The following is a 16,404-nucleotide window of genomic DNA, read 5'->3' as shown; positions in this document are numbered from 1 at the left end:
GGAACTGCAGAAATTTTAGTGGAAGCGATACACTACGGATAACAAAAATACTAATTTCTCTGAAGCCTATGTCAGATAACAAAGCTTTAGAAAAATAAACATATTCTGAAATTTCACGTACACCAGTGCTTCTAATTTGCACGTTTATTCTCCGTTTGCTGTAATGCCAGGACGTGTATTTGCTTTAAGCAATAATTCACAACGGGTGAGGCAACATCATCTGTGCGATTTTCAGCTGCCTAGAACACATCAAAAGATTGTCAACAGATTTATCTTAACAGTTCTGAAAGTACATATTTGTGAAACTGTAGTTTTAATCATATCAGGACCCACACCTTGATGAAAAGCAGTGTTTTCAAGAGGAGTAGTACACACTCTGTCTTCTTCCCACAAGTTTTTCCAACATCCTTTCCAATAAATTCAGTTCACTGCACTTAGGCCAAAATTACATGTTTGATATATCAAATTTAAATTATAACAGACCTAATTTAACCATAAACCACATTACATTTCCTCAAGTAATAAGTCACCAATAGGTAAAATTACTAAAGCTTACTTCATTTTTTTTTTCCAGAAAAACTTCTTCCATGCTAGCTTGAAAGAACATCCACAACAGAAAGAAGTAATGTAAATGGCCTACACCAATAACTTAGCTTCACCTGCCTGATTGTTACAATGGAATTTATATAGGTACCATTTTGTATCTTGCAAAGTGCATTTATATCCTTGTTCCTAGATTTGCCAATATCTCCACATTATATACAAATAATCTTAGTGTTAACTTACCATAAATTCAGACAGTAATATGATTCAGTTCTACAAGAACAAACCACCTCTCGAGAAGGCAATAAGTTTGCATTTAAGTATAAAACACTGCTTTCAGAATTAAGAGATTTCTTTTGTGACTAAGATAAGGACTGTGATCATTGTTAGATAAGCAGTAGAAGACCTAATTTTCACAGTTTGTTACCTATTTATATTAGCTAGTGTTAACATGCAAGCACATTTGTCTCCAACAGAAGCTTTTGAAAGGTTCTCATTGAGATCTGAGCATGTACGGGGTTTAAATGGTTTTGGTTTTTTTTTTCAAATGCCTTTAAAAATAGTAACAAATTGTAAATTGCATAGATTTATTTTGTCAAGCATTAGTAATGCTCCATTAGCTTAATTTGTGTTGACAGACAAACAGAACTGAGGTCTAGTAAGAAAAACGCAAGTTCAGAGGTCAATCAAAGAAAAACACAGCACAGACATACCAAAAGCTCGATATTGTGAGAGAGAACCAGTCAGGTTTACAGCTACAGAACGGGTTTAGGTTTTTCCACCACATAACTCTTCAGGTATCAAAGCCCTGCTAGATTTTTTCACAGTTACAGTGGTAGCTTTAAAACCACAAATGGCTGCTGGAGTAACTAAACTAAACTCCTGGGGGTGTTTGTTGTACAGAACATATAGGAATTGCTCAACATGTAATGCAGCTGCACCTTGGGCTCCAGAGCTGACCATCAAGAACTAAATCATGTAAAGCTGCGAGCAAGCTCTGAAATGGTTTTCTAGAAGGAGCAGTTTCCAAGGAAGAGTAGTTTTAAGTTCTGAAAAGAGTCTGCACATAGACCTCTGCATGAACCACACACAACACATCTGTGGGTCCCAGAGACTTCCTTATTAGACAGCAGGATGTCCATGGAAAAGCAAAGGCAAGGGAGGGCTAGGGAAACTCAACAAGGGGCCCAATGCCTTACATTTCTCTCAAGTGCTCATTCAAGTACTGTGATGCTGGAACCCAGACAAAAAGATAAATCTGCTTGTAAAAAATAACATTTCAGAACAGAGGAAAAAGAAAACAAAGTATTTTGTGAACTGCAAGGTTCACAACAGTTTTATGTACCTATAGATTGGGACAGAAAAAGAAATACTGTGGAGAGCTGAACAATTACTGATGTGATTTTTGGAAAAATCAAATGTCACTTATTAAATTCGTACATGAAGTAGTAGAGTTTTGTTTGTTTAGGAAATTGCTGCCATGTACTTTCTAGATAGGAAGCAAGGACAGCATATAAACAAGCAAGAGCAGCACAAAAAGGTGTGCTTCCTCGAGGAAGTATTAAATACTTTTATCAGGATCTTCGTCCTCACCCTGAGGTTTTTACAGTCATGTACCTCTCTACAAAGTGAGTGCTGTAACCACTGAGTGAAAATAAAGAGTTGTACAAGAGAAATGTGCTGGTGCAGGGTGAGAGAACCAGAGCCCAGGTACTTGCTCTCAGGCACTTACAGTCTAAATATAAGCTAGGAGGTAACAAAATACCCTGTATCTACTGGCAACACTGCACTTGCCACCCTGCTCCACAGAATTTTCTGCTCTCCTCTTTGAATAAATAACAAGAACAGGCTGAGCAGCAAGACTGCACCCAGGCAATGTTCTGGAGGTCCATCCATGCTCCTCACACCTGCACTCTGTACACACAAAGCTCTGCGATCCACAGCAACTAATGCCCCACAGCAGAGAGAGAGGATCAGCCCTGCCAGGCGGCCTCTGGGTCACCTTCAGTGCAAGACCTCAACCACCTCCAGAAAGCAGAGCAGACCCAGCTGGACCAGCTCTGGAGAAGGCTTACAAAAGCTGCAAAAAACCAAAATAAAAGTAGTTGCTACAAAACATTATGGTATAAATAATTTCTTCTATGCATTGCCTTGGCAGTAATTAACATAAATAAATACAAAAGGAGGTATACTGGTGTTAGCCCCACCAATCCCTCACTTATGCAATAAAACAGGCCTTTTACAATTATTACCCAGTCAAAATTTAAACGTAGGCTAAAGAACACACTTTGCCTCAAATCAGTCTGAGACCATATTATCTGCATGTTTCTGTACGTCAAAGCGTATCCCTCGATAAACCAAAACGGTACCAAACATTTTCAAAATGCCAATTTCATGGCAAGTAAAACACTGTCGCTTTTCCTTACACTAAAGACACACATCTAACACACCTGTTGACTCTCCTGAACTGAAACAGAATGTTTGATTTACTTTGCTGTAATTGTTTGTATCCAACAGCTGTTTTCAGTTTAAACTGACACCAATTTGGTATGACACAAGGTTACTGGAGTACTCTTCCAAAGGGTATTTTTAGGGCTTCAGCTTATACCAGAAAAGGGAAAGAATATTAAAGTTACTGAAGTACTGTTACTTTTAGCACAAACTCTTTACGTTGCCTAAACATTTTATAGGGCATATGCAAACATAACAGTCCCCCCCAACAATCCCTATTTGGATTTAAATACATTTAGCTTTACTGTAAGACTTCATCTACAATTACTTTATTAAAAATTAAAATCTTTGGCTATGAAAAAGCTCAACTAAGCTCACAACAGAATATGAAGATGATAAAAAAGAGGAAAGAGTAACGCTCATTTGCTTAAACACAGCCCTGCTTTGATTTCCACAGATCAATCCAAGCTACACTACCTCCAAACAGGACAGACCTCAGAGATTCAGACCTTTGTTGGCCTTATAAATCCACAAATACATAGAAATCCATGAGCACACAGCATTTTAAAATGAGTAATTTATGTAACACTAAATAGTAGCTCAGTAGCTCTCATGCAAGAGCCTAGATTAATCTTTACAAAAATCCTTTTGGAGGAAAAAAAAAAAAAGTATCAAGCAATACACAAGTGCAGGAGTTTCCTCACCCTTTCCATCTTTTGCAAAACATCAGGTTTATGGGTGACTTGGCCATGCCTCATCTGACAGGCAAATTTACAAGGTTAGCACTGAACCTAATCAGAGACAATCAGGAAATTCCTTCTGTCTGGTGTCATTTTCTGCTTGGATAGCTCTGCTATGCTATTATAAATAGGAAAAGCTTGCAGCACAAGCAGGGTAGAAGACTTCAGAGAGATTTTAGTAATCATCTTCCATTCAAATCATACCTACTCTTTAATCACTACTGGATCCTTTTCCATTTTACAGCCCCAGGAGTAAGCTGAGGAGCTCATAATCAACACAGATTGGGAGTGAAATTTTAGTCCCACTGAAGCTGTTGTGAAGTATTATTAATTCATGGGGCCAAGATTTCAATAATGGTCCTTCCCCCTGGATTCTCTGTTCTAATTCTAGGTGGATTTCTCCACCCTCTTCCTATTTCTCATAACATAGAGTAAATGCTCCAGTGCTTTGCTTTAATCAGAGGTGATCTAACAAGGAGAGAGAAGAAAGAGAGAAAGAAAAAGATCCTGAATGCAACAGGATTCTTAGCTGATTCTATGAGATGATGGGGACAGTTTCAGGTTTAACAACCTCAGCCAGGTAACTATTCGACTTTTCCTCAATGCAAACACTTACTTCACAAAAACCTTCCCACAGAGCTGAAAAAAATGGTTAGGAATTCTATCTAATTTCACAAATTGCCCATCTAGCACTGTCAGAAAGCTGCAGCTCTCAGCTTATGCTATAAGATCTCTGCAACCTAGGAAGCAACCTTGAAAACCATAAAATATATTTCTTTGTACTTAGACAAAGTACAAAGTCCCGCAAAAAAGGCACAGTAGATTTACCTCTAGGAAGGTACTTTTCACATCAGAATGGAACACTGCTAACTTCTTGCTCGGGCACATTCAGAGCCCAAAGGCCTCAGCTCAATTCTCACTGCGAGAGCAATGAGCAGACTCGGCGAGGCTGGGACCTGGCTGCCACACCATGGCACAAGAGCCTCCTCCCACCAGACAGCACATGAGAGGAGCAATGGGAAGCAGGACCGATTAAACCACAGGGAAGCCTAGGAGAAGAGGAAGCATTTATACCCACACCTGCCTTGTTCTGAAAAACTCTTGTTTGCTGACCATTTGATTTTTACTTTGTTCTTTCTTGGTCAATAATAGTGTACTAGTGCAATGCAGGGCACTGGCAAAAGATATTCATTTGCCAGAACAAAAAAAGCAAACTTTCAGCAACTTTAATACAAATACCAGCAGGTTAAGGTAACAGTCTTCAAAAGCTTTCCTTGCCCTTTACATTACAAAACATCACAGGTACAGTATGTGGGGGTTGGGGCACACAATTTGGTGTTTACCCACCGCCCATCCCCAAATACCAGAATGCTTCATAAAACCAATTCCAATCTTTCAAAAACAGAGATGCAGGCAGAAATACAGGCCTCTACCTTGAAGAGATGCAATACAGTCTGTCTTCCAGAACACAGCAGTTCTACTACTGTGAGGTTAAATCTTTTTTCCTATTGATTTATTTTCATAGGACATAAGTAGCACAAAGTCCACCTACTCAAACCCTCTAGACGCTCTCTGGTTCTTCTGCTTCATTATTTATCATTTCCTGTTGATAATAAACAGCTATGCACACTGCTTTTTAGGTGAAAAGACAATTGTACAAATAATCACACATTCCTATACATTTTGAGATGTCATAACTCAATTGTCCTCAAAGGAAAGAAAGCTGGATCGATGGGGTCTACAGAGTAAACATGATACAACTCAAAAAGCCTTTTTGTTCAAAATAAATCTAAAAAACCCCAGCATTCTTATTCATGAGCAGCATCTTTCCCCAATGATTCTGAATTATTAAATGGATGAAAAAGAACCAGGTAACAATTTGGTTTCTTTCCATAAGAATAAATAAATTTTAAAATCTCCCTATTTGAAAGATAGCTGGTTTTTACTAATTTTTAAAAGTGTACCTATGGGGAAAAATTGAGTAAAGGCATGTATTTCCCACCTACTCCAATTCTATTTTGTATAGCTGTTCCTCTACATAAACACATCCACTTGCATAAGTGATTTTCTACACCCTACTGAGACAATAAACAAGCACAGCCTTTCAAATTCACACTTGAAAATTAGATGGCAAAATATGCATGTCCCAAAAAGGACAAGATTGCCTCCCTATTGGTTTATGCAGTCAAAACTGTATTTCTCCTTCTTACCACATACTCTTCCATATCCCTGTAATTGCTCACTGAGCCACCACTGCCCCTATTCTGAATGTTATTAGCAGCAGACAACTTCACAACTACTGAGTTTGATTCAACGTCTCAGATGAACACAACTATGAAAGCAGCTTGATGAGCATCAATCTAAATCATAAAACGGCTATAAAACCACATTTTTATGTACACTGCAATGTTACTCTTAGTCATTGAGGGAAAATTAATAACTAAAATGTCACAATGCTCAACTAACATGCCTGGATATTTCATCAGCTGGGCCACTGTGCAATAAATGCAAGGAAACCAGACTTTGTTGGAGTTTTTGTGGTTTGAGTAAACCTAGCTGTTCATTAGCAGAGCTCATGCACAAGGAACTCAAAGATGTAGGTTCCTGATGCTTTTCCAACTTCTCATTTTAAAATAATTAGCATTCTTTGTGCATGCACATGCATGAGTACATTACAAGAGAGCAGAAAGGCTGCCCACTTGATGCAGCAGAAAAACCAAAAACAATTGACTGAATAAAGTTCTATCACAATTGATTCAGAGAAAAAAATAGACCAACTGCTATTTCTTATCAACAAGGTCTTTTTTTTTTTTTTGCTGCTTTGGTAAAATGAGGGAGGATAAGGTGGGAACAGGCGACAACATCCTCTGCTCCCTGCTAAACAGAAATCAGCATTTTCAATGCACTCAATTAGCAGTGTTTTAGGTCTGTGTCAGATTACTCATCAGAGCTAATTGATTTCAGGCACAGGCCAATCTCACCATCCAACATCATTATGCAGAGGTAGGTGGTGAAAAGGAAAACAAATCTCTGATTAACGAAAAGCATGAGGGGGAGGCACACAGCATTCCCTCTTAGAGAAATAACAGTGTTTAAAAACATTTTGAAGGGATGCCTCACAATCAAATTTCATAGGACTGCTCTCAAAGCTCCAAAATTGGAGATATGACATTGGACCAAGCTATGTGAAAAGGCACACATCTTTCACATCAGGAGAGAACACAGGCAAGAGAAAATTCAATTATGTTTCCTGACTTATTTCCCTGCTCCCCCCCTTCCACTCCCACTCACAAAGTGTGTTCTAGGGCAATAGAGGAAATTGTGATAGTACATAGATAACATTTTAGAAAACAAAGATACTTACCTAGCTAGCTGAACTGCAGTTTGAATGCACAACTCTGTACATGTTGATGGGAATATCTGAGGTCAGCACTTGTCAGAAGAAAGAGATGTGTGCTCCTGTTCTCTTGGCACAAAAAGCATATGTTGCCAGCATAGGAAACAGCTTTCCTGGCCTAACGCCCACGCTGGAGTCCCACGAGATAAAAGGCTGGAAATGTCCCTTCTCTCCCACTCCTTTACACATGCAGTTAGTCTCCAGACCCGGTTCTGTGCTGAGCTAAATTCTATGTTTATATTCATCCTAACACTTTGAAACTAATAAATGCAGAACTGTGTTTTGACTGACTTTCATCTCAGTCCACAGAGCTACTTTCAGCAAGCTAAAGCACAGCAAGCTGGCATGGCTGGCTCCATGGACACTGACATTAATCAGCCCACAGAACCTGCAAGTGCCCAGATGCAGGCACTGGCATATAATCATCATACAGATGATTTTATTTTTAGCAGCATCTAATTAAGCCCTATTTTCCTGGCGTTAGAGACAGCTATATGGTAGCTCACCTGTTCCAGCTTCACCTCACTAATTAGAGACCTTTTCTTTCAAACAAGGCAGGTGCTGTAGCTAGCTACATCAGCACCACAACTATTTTGGATCAAGTCATGTCACACATATAAGAACTTTACCCAGCTCCTTAACACTGTTCACATAAATGTGAACAAATGAATAGCTGCTAGATTTCTCCCTTATTATTCAACAGAGGATGTGTATATAATATAAAGGAAGCAAACTATTACATTTGGCATTTACTTCTATCATAGCTTGCTCACTGTTTTCTACTGCAATCTACTATATATTTTCAGCTTTTTTTAACCTGTATGTACTGAGAGTATAACCTACTTATAAACTTCATTTTAACACACTAAAGCTTTAATTACCCTTTCTTTCTACCTTTTAAAAAATTCATTTTGCTCACATTGCATTTATCCACAATATCTTAGCAGTAAGAACAACAAGAAAAAAGTTTTAAAACCCAACACAGCTGTGGTAAGTAACAGCGCCACAAAAATTTGCTGCCTCACTGAATCACAGAAAGCATCACCGTGTTTCTGCATCAGACCACAAGTAAGCAACAACTGTTACCACTTTATCTTGGTACAATACTGCTGACTGCATCAGTTAAAGCATTACATTCTTTATTTAGATACCTCCTGCAGCCCCAACCAGCACAGCAGATGAGCACTCTTGACAGTTGCTACTCATACCCCAACACTTTTTCCCCAGCTTCTGGGGAGATGTATAGCGAGTCCAACGTGATTTTCATCCAAATATATGTTCTATATATATTCCACTTCTTTTTCTAGATCAGTGAAAACAAAAAGCTTCCCTTTTCATTCACTTCTTTGCCAGAAAAAGTATTGCCCCAGCTAACTATTTTGCAGGTGGATTAGTAAATAACGGTGCAATACTTACAGAAATGTACATTAAAACATATAAAAAATAATCCAATAGCAAGGCTCAGAATTTAACTCCTCCCGGTCCTGCTCAGCAGCCACTCCATCGCAGCACTGCAGGTTATCACCTGGGTCACTGGGAGGTGCACGTTTAAGGTACCTTTTTTATTTCCTCACACTCCCACACGAAGGTGAATGACCAATTGCCAGCTTGCAGCCCGTCCCGAGCCTGCACAGCCGAGGCTGCCCAGAGGCCGAACCCCCGCCGGGGCCAGCCCCTGCCCGCCGCCCGGCACCCCCGGCCACGGCCAGCACGGTGCCCGGAGACACGGTGCCCAGGCCCCTGGGGAAAAGTTCACTTACCGCTGTTGTTCGCCAGCCGCACGGCTGCCAAAACCCAGCCCAGTACCAAGGCTCACCCACCAAGAGCTCTGCGGCCACCAATCGCCCCAAGAGGCCTGACCAGCCCCAAGGCGTCTCAGCTGGGCCGCGGACCCCACCCCGGGCCCTCCCGCTCTCTGCCCACACAAACCAGCAGCGCACAGGGCCGGCCGCGGGAAAACCATTGATTTCTTGAAGTAACACCTTGGGAGCCTTAAAAATGGCTTCTGCAAAGCCCTAGAGAGCAAGGAGCCAAAGCAACCCTCTGCCCCGAGGGAGTAAGCAGCATTTCCTCTCCTCCTTCCCAGCTGCTGCTCCCAAACTAAGTAAGGGCACCAACCTTTTGTAATAACAACACTGTAATCCACTCAGAGCATGGAAATTGAAAATACAAATCAGTTTGTGCAATACATCTTTATTTTAGTTTTATTTTTTTAACCTTTGCAGTCATCTTGGAGTAATCATCATGTAAACAGTAGGATAGGATGGGATTACATTGAGTTGTATGCAAATAGTTCTAGAACACCTCAATGATTATGACAAGGCATTATAAATAACTTCTCTTAATAATATATATTTGCCATTTTCAGTACATTAAAGAGCTGCCACTTATCTAGGATTAACTAGGAAGTAGTTTAAATTGTAACCTCTGAGAAACACATCTCCACATGTGAAAGTCTTTCTAAAGTTCCCTAGCTCCGTAACATCTATGTCACAGGTTAAGCACAGGACTACTTGGGTCAAAGTGTTTTCTTTGTAACAGACTTTTACTTGATCATTGCACAAAGCCCTATTATTTTCACTCCACCTTGGTATTTTGCAGAACTTCAAATAAAGCTTTAGTTCCATTCTTCAAGTTTTTATTCACCTGTATGAAACCAGTTTCTATCATTAAGGGTAAGTCAGATCAGAGATGGACACAGTAGGCTTTCTACCTTAACAACAACAGTTCACAGTAGCTCTAGCTCATAGACTCCCCAATAAAGCATAGTCAAAATACTCTTAACACCTTTGCTACTGTATATCCCCTCCTTGCCCAGGTAACTAGATATATTTTTATATATTGTACCATATGTATGGTACTTCTAGAAAATGGAGATTATTTATATAAGCAGCCTCAGGCACATTCTTAAAACATTAATATCTGCAAGGCACCTCCCACTCCCTTGACAATCAGTTTGTGGACTGTTGTTTTTTTTTTTTACACACAACCAACAAAAGCTTGCTAATGCCAAATCAAATAATTTCAAGAAACCCCTAGAAGTTACCAAATACTTCAAAGACATATCTGAAACTTTTTAAAATAGTGGGAGCTTAACTGCAAATAGCACATAATCAAGTCAAATAATTTTCTTATTACTAGTATGTGTAATGCATAAATATATGAAAAATAAAATTCACAGTCATTTTTAAAACTAGAATTCAAGTTTGGCTAATAATTATAAACTTTTATATGTATGTTAATTTCTAAATGTAACAGAACAGAGGCAGTATTATCAACCACAAGTACAGGTAAAATAGTATCACTCAAAGTCTATGAAAGAAGTAAGCTTGATAGAAAATTCCTTTTATAACCAATAAATACAGCCACCTGAGTGCATTTCCACAGGCTTTTCACTTACGGGGAATCCAAATCAGCTGCTAAGAGACATTTAGGAGCATTTTGAAAGTTAACAGCAGCGGTGTAGCTGTGGGCTTTGCTTGTTCTGACTTTGTGAATTGCTAGATAATGAAGCAGAACTCAGTGTGTGGTGCATTAATTTTCCTTTGCATATAAGCTGGCGTTTTCGCAATCTCACAATTCAGCTTGGGGTCAAGGGACAGACATCAGCTGACACTTAACTGAGCAAAACCAATCAGTTTCACTTCATCGGGAATCTCAGTGCCATCACAGCCAGAGGCCTGCAAGTACAAACAGAAATGTTTAGTATTATCACGCTACAAAGCACCAGGATATAAAGTTTCCCCATCTCGCCCAGTCAGCAAACAGCTTGGTTGAAGGAAAGCTTCAGACTGCTTCATGTAGCCTCTGTCAGTGTCAACCAGTTGCATCCTTAATTTTAGCAAACTCTTGTAGTCAATATTAAAAATTACAGAAAAGAATACTGGAAAATGGACACTGAAATACCCAAATTCTTTAAGCCAAACTTTCCAGACTGGAGCCAAATTTCCTTTTTCATGGGAGTAAATGGTTTTCACTCATGAAGAACAACTAATATACATGTACAGAATCCACTTTTTACCACTGTGCTGTACAGAGAAAATGTCTCATGAGTCCAGCCAGCAAGTTAGTTTGGAATACCAACCAGCTGAATTTTTAAACAAGAAATTGAAGCAGTCTATGAAGAGTAAATACTAATATTTGCAAAAGGACAGCTCCCTCCTGACAGTGCAATCTAGTAACGTACAGTTTAGATTCTTCAGTAAAGCCTATCACAATACAAACTGGCACAAGTGATCAGTTAATTTTTCATATGTAACAGTAAGAATATAAAACCACTTTGCTCAGGACTAAACTATTACTTTAGGTCTGTTTTAGAAAAAATATGCTGGAGGCAAAATATTTTTATGTTTTGATTTTTAAACACAAAATTGGCATCTGTAGGACAAAGTGACTACCTTTTAAATAAAGGTATTTATACATTTTTATCTGCATGTTAGATAAGACAAAATATTAATACAATTGGATTAGAAGTGTGTAACACTTACTTACTTATGACAGATGCCTTCAGATTCTTTTGCGTATCACAAAATATCCCCAACAGAACAATTGGTTCACCCTAGAAAAATCTTTTGATCCTTTTTTGCATTAATAGCAGCTGAACCCTTTAACAGAACTGGTTCATGAACGTGCACTATAAGGTAAAGAGCTTTCAGACTGTGCATACAAGGTGCACCAAGTGACATAATCCATTGAATTTTCATGACAAGAAATAAACTATGTTGACACCTGTAGAATTATTACATTAGGCTAGTCCTTCAAATTTACTCTGAGCAGACACAGACAACAGAAGATCTCTCTCCAGATAGTATTTCACAGCTCTTATTCCACAGAAGTAGCAAGTTAAAGGTCTGAAATCATCACTCTTGGTAACTATTCAGATATCTGAATGGTTCTTGGATTGGGAATTTACCAAATAAATGCAGTTTGAATTTTGCGCTTAAACTTTAATGCTAAAAAGTGCTAATACTACTAACACTGTTCTACACTCTAGCTAGCTATCAATCTCTTCAAAACCATGCTAAGTAACATATCTAGATGCATATAGATTTTTAAATGCCTTCCTTATCAGTATTATATTTTATCTATTTAATGCACCTGGAATCTATTAACTTAGATTTTGTGCTTAGCATAAATACAAATACTATAAACAAACTGCAACATAAAAGTATTCAGTACAGACTGAACACTCTCTCTCATTAATGGGTTTTTTCCCACCCTTTTTGATAAGCAGTCCTTACACAAAATGCACATTATGCTGTGCAATAATTTTGTGTTTCCTTGAGTGTTACCAAGAGTATTTGTATATTAAAGCAGCCTCCTTCCCAAAGTGTGGACAGCTGGCTCCTACAGGAAGTTTTCATTCTGTGTTAGCCAAGACAACTAGGGGATATTTAACACTATATATGTTTCTGCAGAATGACCTCTTTGTAAGATCAAAGACACACTCTTTAAAAAATATGCAAGAGGGGGAATCCAACCCCTGCCATCCAGGCATCTGACCTTAAAAATTTTGTTTATTATTTCAATAATAATTAAATACAAAAATAGTTAAGATATAAACTGTTCCTTTTCGCCCCCAAATATGAACGTTCTTGCTGTGTGAATAGAAATATTATATAGCAGCAAAATACCAGCAATAGCAGCCTTTAAGCAGTGAGATACTAACCAGACTCCATGTCCAGAAATACTAGCAACTAATCCTAGACTAAGGAATACTTTTCAATTGAATTTTCTGAATAGATATAGGATTAGCTACATTTAGACCTTTAATCATCATTAAATATTTACCAATAAAATGTGTTTTAATCAACTCATATACAAGCGCTCTCAGATTCAATGAGATCTTGCTAAGAGGTAACAAGACCCAGTATTGCATACCAAGATATAAGAGAGTTCTCATAGGCAACAATTCATTCAGCAACTTCACTACACAATACAGAAATAGGCAGAAGCAGAACATATATCAAATTAATCCAAGGATAAAAATAAATTAGGATACTTCTTGTTACGGTCTTTCCCCATAAAATAAGAACTAGTGCAGGAAACCTAGGTCAAAAGTATCAGGAAGAAACTAAGGTTAAAAATTAAATTCCAGAATTGCTACCTATCCAGTGGAACTTACCTACAGCAGGGACATTGATTTTGGATTGTCTGCTAGTTCTGATTATGGTAAGGAGCAGGATGATAGCAGCATTCACTCACTGGAATCTGAAATACTACGTTACATTGACTGGACCCCAGCAATAAATCCAACTGAATCACCAAAAAACAGAAAAAAATATCCCAACCTAAATTTTCAAGTGGATTTGTTTTCAACATATACAACCCAGATACTATGGGATATTACATTGTGGAATCACAAGCCTCTATTTTAAGTGAGGGATCGAGAAACCCAGACTTCTGCAGAGCCTCTGGAGTATCTGTTATCTAAATGCTCTTGGTCAGATGCCATTTACTACACAATAAAGCCAAGTCAGATGTTAAGGCAGCAAGAGCACAGATCAGCTGCAATAAGAAAAGCATCAGCCTTTAAGCTATATTTATAACAAAGGCCAGAGAAACAAAAGAATTTGAGTTACATGTCTTTATTTTCCTACCCCAACCACTTCTCACAAGGAATGTGGAAGTTCTGGGGATTCTACTGGACTGTAGGGGAAAAATGAGTTCAAATGAGTCAGCTAAAACTCATCACATCTGTATAAAGAATGACATGGGAAGAACAGTCCTGAATTAACACATCATTATCAACTAGGTCTAAAAATGGCTCTCTACAGCCCATCTGAAGCAGCTGCTTTTATAAACAAAGCTGTGATTCTAGAGACCCACTTATCTAACAGACATTCAGTCTAGTCTCTCATGTGTGACTGAGTCACTCTCAGCAAAAGGTGCTGAAAACTAATTGCTATTTGCATACCTAATAATTCAATAGCTTCAGGTATATAAATTTTTCAGCTTCATTTTAGCAAGAAATAAAAACAAACAGCACATCAATTCTGACTCAAGTTTTTGCAATGTAAATTTATTAATATTAAATTAAATCTATCATGCTACAATCAAAGTTGATGAAAATTCAGGACCCATGGTCCAGGGCACAAAATGCAGCACAGTAAAGAGTCCCAAGCCCAAAGCCAGGGTCTGATGACATACATACAGAAGATAGAAAGAGGTGGGGAGGGAGAAACAGTAATGAAATACAGTGGGAGAAAGATCAGCTCGCAGGTGGGGATGGTCAACTGAAAGAAGGTTGAAAAGAAGAACTAAGGAGAAGCAAGCAGTGGAGAAGGTGACCCGCATGCAAGAAAAATGGTGGCAGGGGTTGTAAAAAATGGGATTGGAACAATATGTCCATTAACAGAGGACACTTCAGCCAGGGTAGAGCTAAGGGGGTGGGGGTGAAGGAGTGTTAACCTAGCAATTACAGTTTTCTCTGCTTTACTTGTTTCTGCTATTCTTCCCAGGGGCTTTCTTGCTGCAGTTTCTCACCTAAACCTCAGACTGCCTCAGAACTCATGTGACTGAACCTCCTTCCCCATGCAGTTATGGAGCTGTCCTTTCAAAACAGAGTTTAATCTTTTTGTCTAATACACAGCAGTTTCCATCACCTTACCTGTCAACACATTTATTCAACAAAATAGCTGTAAATGACATAGAACCCAGACTCTATGTGAATATTGTGATAATTTATTTGTTTCTTCCATTGATGCTTTTACCTACCAACTTAAAAGTCAATGTTTTCAAGGCCTTTGGATCATCTACTATCTTCTGTAAGTTAGCAGCAACTGTAAAAGAAAGACACAAAAATATGATTTCCAAAAAATTGCATTCAACTTGACATCAAGCCTTTTCTTGAATCTTCCACTTAATTCTACATACATACATGTCTGTAAATTACCACTTGAATCATTTAATCACTCTCTAGCTGCTGTTTCAGAGGGAAGTTGGGCTGCCATAAATCCTGCTTCCTTTCTTTCGCAGTCACCGATATTTTGTGACTATGTGAACTGATTCAGGGGGAAAATCTGCCTGAAAACCAAATGACAGAAAAAAACCCTACTAATTTTCAGTTGAGTCTATTCCATAAGCAGTTAACAATCACACAAATGCAAGTGCAAGGAAGATGGGAGAATCACACAGCCAAGGATAAGGTGATGGCTGGCATGATTTATATCACGTTTCTGCTATAGCCAGGGTCACGATCTGCACAAGTTTCTAGCAGGAGGCTGAGCTCACTGTCCCCTCTAACTGGCTTTATGCATGTGTTTCTGTCCCGTTTTTGGGCTGGCATCAACACTGACACAGACTCTTGGTGAAATGTTACAGCGCACTAGCAGGAAAAAAAAAAAAAGAGTTAAAACATAATTATGAGTGTGATAAAAAAAGAGATGATCTTCAAACTACTCTCTTAGCAAACATGATCAAGATTTCTGAAGTAACAGCAATAAACACTTGATGAAAAAACTGAATGAACAGAGCCTGAGCATCCAGAAAAGGAAGCTCTATGCTGTAACAGAAATAGCAGGAAGGAAACAATTTACTCTTTGAAAACAGAGGAGGAGAATGCAGGAAATTAATAAACACTTTTTCTATCAAAACACCTAAGTTACATTTTTAATTGGTCTGTTCTAACAATATTGCTACCATTAATCTTGACCAAAAAAAAAAAGTATGGCTGCTTTCAGCTTTGTATGTTTACGGAACTGGCTCCCCAGCTTTGCACAGTCATAGATCCTGAACTAACTCAGACCAAATCATAAAGGGCCTTTGTTCAAGACTGATGTATGAGCACAAGATGTCATCAACAGGATATGAGCATGAGACAAATATTTCACACCTGGCAGAGCTGTTTAAACAAGATTATAAAAAGGAAACGAACAGGTATTAAGTAGCAGACATTTCTTAGTACACTGAATAGGTGAGTACCATAAAGCAGAGCAGCAAGAAAGTAGATGCTGCCCATAAATAACTCTCTCCACATAGTTCATATGGTGGAAGATACACACCAAACATTTGCATGTTCAATGTCCTACTGCTACAAACTTAGGTTTCTGCTTCCTCCATCTTCTAACATTCTGATGACAACATTTTCACTCCCACTGTGCCTGATCATGCACGATCCACTGTGTAATAACAGAAATTCACCTCACAGGGGAAGTACAGTATCTAGCAAGGGAATTTAGAGAAGTAAACAATTAGGCTAATCTACCACTGTTAAATGCAAATCAATTTTCTGTGGGTCTCATTTTCTTTATACAACTAAAATAGCATCAAGGA

At 38.5% G+C, this 16,404-nt stretch overlaps 1 protein-coding gene and 1 long non-coding RNA gene across 5 annotated transcripts in view; both read right to left on the bottom strand.

The window, feature by feature from the left end:
• The window catches only part of LOC125328372, a 185,467-nt gene extending 180,822 nt beyond the window's left edge, over positions 1 to 4,645 (bottom strand). The window contains exon 1 of the long non-coding RNA XR_007204685.1: positions 4,563 to 4,645. This is a non-coding gene — a long non-coding RNA (uncharacterized LOC125328372). The remainder of the gene's footprint in view (positions 1 to 4,562) is intronic.
• A 4,663-nt stretch (positions 4,646 to 9,308) lies between these two features.
• The window catches only part of STK39 (serine/threonine kinase 39), an 88,695-nt gene continuing 81,599 nt past the window's right edge, over positions 9,309 to 16,404 (bottom strand). For all 4 annotated transcript variants that reach the window (XM_048309205.1, XM_048309204.1, XM_048309206.1 and 1 more), the window contains 2 exons: positions 14,848 to 14,912; positions 9,309 to 10,811 (listed from right to left, as the gene is read on the bottom strand). In XM_048309205.1, the coding sequence (XP_048165162.1) occupies positions 10,737 to 10,811; positions 14,848 to 14,912 (140 nt within the window). In that variant the 3' untranslated portion in view covers positions 9,309 to 10,736. The remainder of the gene's footprint in view (positions 10,812 to 14,847; positions 14,913 to 16,404) is intronic.

This window comes from Corvus hawaiiensis, chromosome 7 (assembly GCF_020740725.1).
Source record: "Corvus hawaiiensis isolate bCorHaw1 chromosome 7, bCorHaw1.pri.cur, whole genome shotgun sequence".
Classification (NCBI taxonomy): domain Eukaryota; kingdom Metazoa; phylum Chordata; class Aves; order Passeriformes; family Corvidae; genus Corvus; species Corvus hawaiiensis.
The sequence above is the reverse complement of the archived record's forward strand: the minus strand, read 5'-3'. Positions and strand labels throughout refer to the sequence as shown.